Below are 7,048 nucleotides of genomic sequence, written 5' to 3'. Positions count from 1 at the left end.
CAGGTAACCGCTTTTTAATGCGTATAGGTTTCCATTTGGGGGTCCCCAAGCAGACTCCCCGAACGCAGATGTGAATTGGGCCATACAACTAATCTGTCAAACAAAATTCAGCCGCAGCGACATTTTGCCGACAGAATAGAGTATAACCAAAGTCTACTCCAGTGTTTTCCAACCTTTTCAGAGACAGGACAATCCTGGAAATACAAAATTCCTTGGGGCACCCCTACTGTACTAAATAATTTTTACCAAAAGACAAAAAATATCCTAAGGATGCAGATAATGTTGCATGAAGGCTTGCGGTCATCTTCCCAACCAGAGTATCACAACCACCCGGTGAGCATCTCTTGTCTAACCATTCTGTCGCCAAACTGTGTGTCAAATTTTTCTAAACATGAGTCTAGATGGAGTACCCCTTTAGTTACACCAAAATATATGTACTGTATACTGATTTGGCGGCTGTCTATGTGGAACTAAGTAAAGTTACATAGACTTTTGCTTTCTATCAGTGACTGGGAAAAAATTTGTTTATAGCAAAAGGTTGAAAACCTGTTCACCCTTAATACTTTTTACAGCTGAGGGTTTGCTACAGTTACGTTCAGTCTAGATGGATATTTGTGAGCAATATAAAGGAGTGTTCACACTTGCGCCCATTGTCCACTCTGTGCCATTCCGCCTGGTTTCCATCCTCAGTCCCGAGAAACTGAACCGGGGACGGCCTCTCAGGGATCAGCTTTACATCCCATTCATTTGAATGGGCTTTTAAAGGTGACCCCTGGTGCCCGCCTGCGGCCTCTCCGTGCAGAAACCTTTTTTTTTTCGGCCGGACACAAAGTCGGACATGCAGGACTTTGTGTCCAGCCAAAAAAATGGTTTCCCCACGGAGAGGCCGCAGGCGGACAATGGCGGTCACCTTTAAAAACCCATTCAAATGAATTGGTTTTAAAGCTGACCGCCGGGAAGCCATCCACTCTCCAGTTTCTTAGGGCTGAGGACAGAAACCCGACAGAATGGCACAGGGCGGACAATGGGCGCAAGTGTGAACGCCCCCTAACCTGGACTCCTTAAGGGCTAGTTCACACGGGGGTTCCGCGTGTGCACAATTCGTTGCAGCTTTCTGCTCTGGATTAGGCCCAAATGAATGGGCCTAGTCCGGAGGGTGCTGTCGCGAGGCGGACGCCGCGGCTAAATCAGCCACGGAATCCGCCTGAAGAAAGGGCAACTCAATTCTTTTTTCCGCTAGTGGGAACAAACCGCTAGCGGAAAAAAGAACGCTAGCGGTATACATAGACCTCTATTGTGGGGGGGCGGATCTTGAGGTGGATTCTGCATCAAAATACGCCCCCTCTTGCCCCGTGTGAACTAGCCCTAAGGATCCATTTTACTTGCTGATACAATCAGGCAGTGGAAAGACTACTAAGACTGCCAAAACACAATTCATTGTAGGAAAGCCTCAGCTGTGAGAAATATTAGAAGCTACACTGGTTTGGAACAGCACAAACCGTAACATAATTTCATGTGTTAGGGTACAGTAACCCATCCTGCAATACTGTGTCGCTTTGCCCCTCCCCCCCCTTCAATGACATTGTAATAATCTGCCTCATCATTGATACGTAATCTCATGGTTATAGATTACACCAATCCAATCCTCATATATTTCCAAGTCAATATTTCTATTAATTATAAAGATTCAAGTTGGATTTTGTGCTGGGTCACATGACACCCGAGCATCTTGATCATATATTAATACACTTAAACATTACACAAGGCATGCAGGAGTGACCTTGAGGGATTCTTAGGGACTAGTAATGAGGTCAATGATGATTTCTGCTGATGCACATAGACATCAATAAGGCTTAAATTGAGGGAGATTCCTGGTGTTTCTAGCAGTCTAGGATGTTTGTATTCTAGACAGGGTGATGATAATAAAGAGCTATAGGAGGCCCTCTGCTACTGGTGGTGGCCACACAACCATGTGATGATGCTATTGCTGGAGCAGCAGCTCAGGAGCAGCCTCCTTTCTTCTGTTTCAGGCTGTCATGGCTACTGCCAGCAATCTGACTCCCACAAATTGCAGCTGGTGGCCTATTTCTGCAATAGAGAATGATGCAGGCAAAACCAGTGAAGGGGAAGAAGATGCTGAAGCCTCAAACCCCAGCTCTAAAGCCAAGGACAAGCTGGTTTTATACCACTGGACACAGTCATTCAGCTCCCAGAAGGTGAGGAGAGGGCACGATGCATTGTATGAGCCTCCATTACTATCAGCAGCATCACTTACATTGCAGGCTGTAATCCTAGGCATGGGAGATGTGGGTGTAAAATGCTGCATATGCAGTGGATTTATTTATGCATTGCTAGGAAAGAAGATTGCTGTGTTCTCTATTATTCTGGGGGCCCATTGTGCAAGCACTGTCACTGAAAAAGCAACAAGGATGCAATAAGTAAAAGCTCACATAGAGAGAAAATCTCCATAAAAATCTGTTCTATCTATCTATCTATCTATCTATCTATCTATCTATCTATCTATCTATCTATCTGTTATCTATCTATCTATCTATCTGCTATCTATCTATCATTCTATCTGCTATCTATGTATCTATCTATCATCTATCTATCTATCTATCATTCTATCATCAAATATCTATTTATTAATCTCAGGTGCTTCTCTATCTATCTATCTATCTATCTATCATTCTATCTATCTATCTATCTATCTATCTGCTATCTATCTATCTATCTATCAATTTTGGATCACATCTTTCTATCTCGTATCAATCTATTTATGTATCTATCTGCTTGTCATCAAATATCTATTTATCTTGCAATTATCTATCCCATATCTATCTATTTTATGTTATGTCTGTCTATCTGCCATGAAATATCTATTTATTTAGCGATCATCTGTATATTGTCTATCTGTCTCTCATTAAATATCTATCATTAAATAGCTATTTATCCACCTCATATCTATCTATCTATCTATCTATCTATCTATCTATCTGTTATAAAATATCTATTTCTCATGCAATCGTCTATCTTTTATCTATAAATCTTCAACTATCTATCATCAAATATCTATATATTTGTCTGGCAATTATCTTTCTATCGATCTACTTAATATTTATCTATCTATAATCTATCTTTCTGTCATTAAATGCCTTTCTATCTTTTATTTATCTAATATCCATCTATTTGTATTGGTTTTATTTAACTTGTCTGTAATTTTTTTTATAATGTATAAATAAATTATAAATATAATATATAAATATTTATTGTAAATAAATATTTATAATAAAATATCAGAATAATATATTATGTACATATTCATCGTATATTTTATATATTTATTATTATTTGGTGTATTTATTGACATTTTATATTTATTTTTTATTTGATTTTTGTTATATACGAGTTCATTTTCATTCATGTAGTTTTTTTTACTTATTTAGTGTTATTCGTAAATGTCCTATCCACATTGGTTGACTTTTTTACTGTGCATATGAGAAATAAATTTAAAAAAAAAAAAAAAAGTTATAGCAGGAAATTCTCAGAGATGAAAATAGATGAGTGACCTTTTTGACCTCATACATTGTATTGACTACACATGTCACAGTAGACAGTATTTATTGCTTATTGCGGGTTATGATATATACTATAGGTGTCTTTGATGGCATATCTGGTCCTGTCAACCACACATTTAGCTTACATTAAAGCCTGAGGCCTTAGTATTGCACATGCACGCTACCAGTTGACCTGTAAACATTGCACAATGGGGTTATTTAGCAGGATGGCGCTTCAAGCAGCCAGTGGAAAACCAAACACACAAATGCACGTTGCAAGCTCAGTATAATATGATTGGGGCATATGCAGGGGAAATACCTGCTTGTGACTCCCTCTCCAAAATAAAGAGGTGCTAGCAAAAACAGAATCAGTCTACCCACATGTATGATGGTTTTGGCTATTCCTCCGAATGGTGGCATATAATACTACATTTCTCCTGCAGTGGATAATGCAATCACTGCTACAATGGCACTAAACTATACTATAGGTGACATTGTTAGAGGGGCATTATGGCTCATTTTATTATATGGACCACTGTAACTAATACTGTCACGAGATATAGCGCCTTTAAAGGGACTTTCTGGTCTTCCAGACCTTCTCCATACTAATGACCTATCCACAGAATAGGTTATCAGTATCTGATCCAACATGTGGACCCAACATGTGGCCCAGAAAGCTACGACGAAGGATGGGGCTGAAAGTATCTGGGTCTGATTCAAGTAATAGGACCAGAGTTAGAGGCTCTTCCACTCTACAGTGATGGCATCAGGGAACTACAGCTCTTCGCCTCTTATATAGGAGCACGGCTGCTTCCGGCCCGTCCTTTACTTTATTTTTGGCTCTCAATAGCAGCCAGATCTGCTGATCATTGCAGTTCAGTCAGATATCAATCATATACAGTCCTATGAAAAAGTTTGAGCACCCCTATTAATCTTAATCATTTTTAGTTCTAAATATTTTGGTGTTTGCAGCAGCCATTTCAGTTTGATATATCTAATAACTGATGGACACAGTAATATTTCAGGATTGAAATGAGGTTTATTGTACTAACAGAAAATGTGCAACATGCATTAAACCTAAATTTGCCCAATGCAAAAGTATGGGCACCTCAACAGAAAAGTGACATAAATATTTAGTAGATCCTCCTTTTGCAAAGATAACAGCCTCTAGTCGCTTCCTGTAGCTTTTAATCAGTTCCTGGATCCTGGATGAAGGTATTTTGGACCATTCCTCTTTACAAAACAATTCAAGTTCAGTTAAGTTTGATGGTCGCCGAGCATGGACAGACCGCTCTCAAATGATCTGAAAACAAAGATTGTTCAACATAGTTGTTCAGGGGAAGGATACAAAAAGTTGTCTCAGAGATTTAACCTGTCAGTTTCCACTGTGAGGAACATAGTAAGGAAATGGAAGACCACAGGGACAGTTCTTGTTAAGCCCAGAAGTGGCAGGGCAAGAAAAATATCAGAAAGGCAGAGAAGAAGAATGGTGAGAACAGTCAAGGACAATCCACAGACCACCTCCAAAGAGCTGCAGCATCATCTTGCTGCAGATGGTGTCACTGTGCATCGGTCAACAATACAGCGCACTTTGCACAAGGAGAAGCTGTATGGGAGAGTGATGAGAAAGAAGCCGTTTCTGCAAGTATGCCACAAACAGAGTCACCTAAGGTATGCAAAAGCATATTTGGACAAGCCAGCTTCATTTTGGAAGAAGATCCTGTGGACTGATGAAATAAAGACTGAGTTGTTTGGTCATACAAAAAGGCGTTATGCATGGTGTCCAAAAAAAACAGCATTCCAAGAAAAACACTTGCTACCCACTGTAAAATTTGGTGGAGGTTCCATCATGCTTTGGGGCTGTGTGGCCAATGCTGGCACCGGGAATCTTGTTAAAGTTGAGGGTCGCATGGATTCCACTCAGTATCGGCAGATTCTTGAGAATAATGTTCAAGAATCAGTGACGAAGTTGAAGTTACACCGGGGATGGATATTTCAGCAAGACAATGATCCAAAACACCGCTCCAAATCGACTCAGGCATTCATGCAGAGGAACAATTACAATGTTCTGGAATGGCCATCCCAGTCCCCAGACCTGAATATCATTGAACATCTGTGGGATGATTTGAAGCTGTCCATGCTCGGCGACCATCAAATTTAACTGAACTTGAATTGTTTTGTAAAGAGGAATGGTCCAAAATACCTTCATCCAGGATCCAGGAACTGATTAAAAGCTACAGGAAGCGACTAGAGGCTGTTATCTTTGCAAAAGGAGGATCTACTAAATATTAATGTCACTTTTCTGTTGAGGTGCCCATACTTTTGCACCGCTCAAATTTTGGTTTAATGCATATTGCACATTTTCTGTTAGTACAATAAACCTCATTTCAATCCTGAAATATTACTGTGTCCATCAGTTATTAGATATATCAAACTGAAATGGCTGTTGCAAATACCAAAATATTTAGAACTAAAAATGATTAAGATTAATAGGGGTGCCCAAACTTTTTCATAGGACTGTATGTATCCTGTGGATGAATAATAGCTGGGGGCAGTAAACCCTTTTATGCATGGTAGTGCACTTGCTGTATGATCAGTGTTGAATTATTTTGGCATTTGGCATACTATGTATATAATTTTACCTGACATTCACGGTTATGGAAGCTTTATGGCCACCACTGTTGTAAAGTAAGCTGGGGGACAGATAGCTGTGGGTCTACTATGGGAACTGTGGTTGTTCTGTGGGTCTATTATGGGTACTGTAGGTATTCTGTGGGTCTACTATGGGTACTGTAGGTGTTCTGTGGGTCTACTATGGGTACTGTAGGTGTTCTGTGGGTCTACTATGGGTACCGTAGGTGTTCTGTGGGTCTACTATGGGTACTGTAGGTGTTCTGTGGGTCTACTATGGGTACTGTAGGTGTTCTGTGGGTCTACTATGGGTACTGTAGGTGTTAAGTGACCACTATAGCTGTTATTGGCATCAAATTTCTGAACACAATGTAGTTGTTATTGTTATTGTATGAGGGCACTGTGGTCTTCATGGTTATGGGTGCCCTATGTGCTTGGAGCTTATGTATGCAAACCTTGTATGACACTCTCATAGTATTGTCTTGTCTATTATATCAGATATGAAACTGATAGAGATTTCCAGCTACGTCTGATTGCTAATTTAATTGACAGATGAAAGCTCTCTTAAATACCGCCTTGTTGAGCATCGTAATTTGTACGCAGCTCTCGTCTTTCATGCTGATTGTTTAATCCCCATTGAATATTTCCTAAAAGCTGAATGTTTTAGAAAATTCCTTTTAATTTCTGGAAAAATCAATAAAGTAGCTTCATTTCATGACATTAATAGTAGACCTTCCCCCACAAGGCTTTCATCCATCAATATGACTTTCATTTTCTCAGGCGCAGACGCTTATTGTATAGTGCCTCGATACAAAAATGATGTGTGCACCTCCTCATGTACTGCGTCCATATAATATACA

At 39.8% G+C, this 7,048-nt stretch overlaps 1 protein-coding gene across 1 annotated transcript in view; it reads left to right on the top strand.

The window, feature by feature from the left end:
* The first annotated feature begins 2,014 nt into the window (after window positions 1–2,014).
* GDAP1L1 (ganglioside induced differentiation associated protein 1 like 1) overlaps window positions 2,015–7,048 on the top strand; it is a 31,319-nt gene continuing 26,285 nt past the window's right edge. The window contains exon 1 of the mRNA XM_075277077.1: window positions 2,015–2,216. Within this exon, the coding sequence (XP_075133178.1) occupies window positions 2,037–2,216 (180 nt within the window). The 5' untranslated portion in view covers window positions 2,015–2,036. The remainder of the gene's footprint in view (window positions 2,217–7,048) is intronic.

This window comes from Leptodactylus fuscus, chromosome 6 (genome assembly GCF_031893055.1).
Source record: "Leptodactylus fuscus isolate aLepFus1 chromosome 6, aLepFus1.hap2, whole genome shotgun sequence".
In the NCBI taxonomy this organism is placed as follows: Eukaryota; Metazoa; Chordata; class Amphibia; order Anura; family Leptodactylidae; genus Leptodactylus; species Leptodactylus fuscus.
This window is presented reverse-complemented; position numbering and strand designations above follow the sequence as displayed.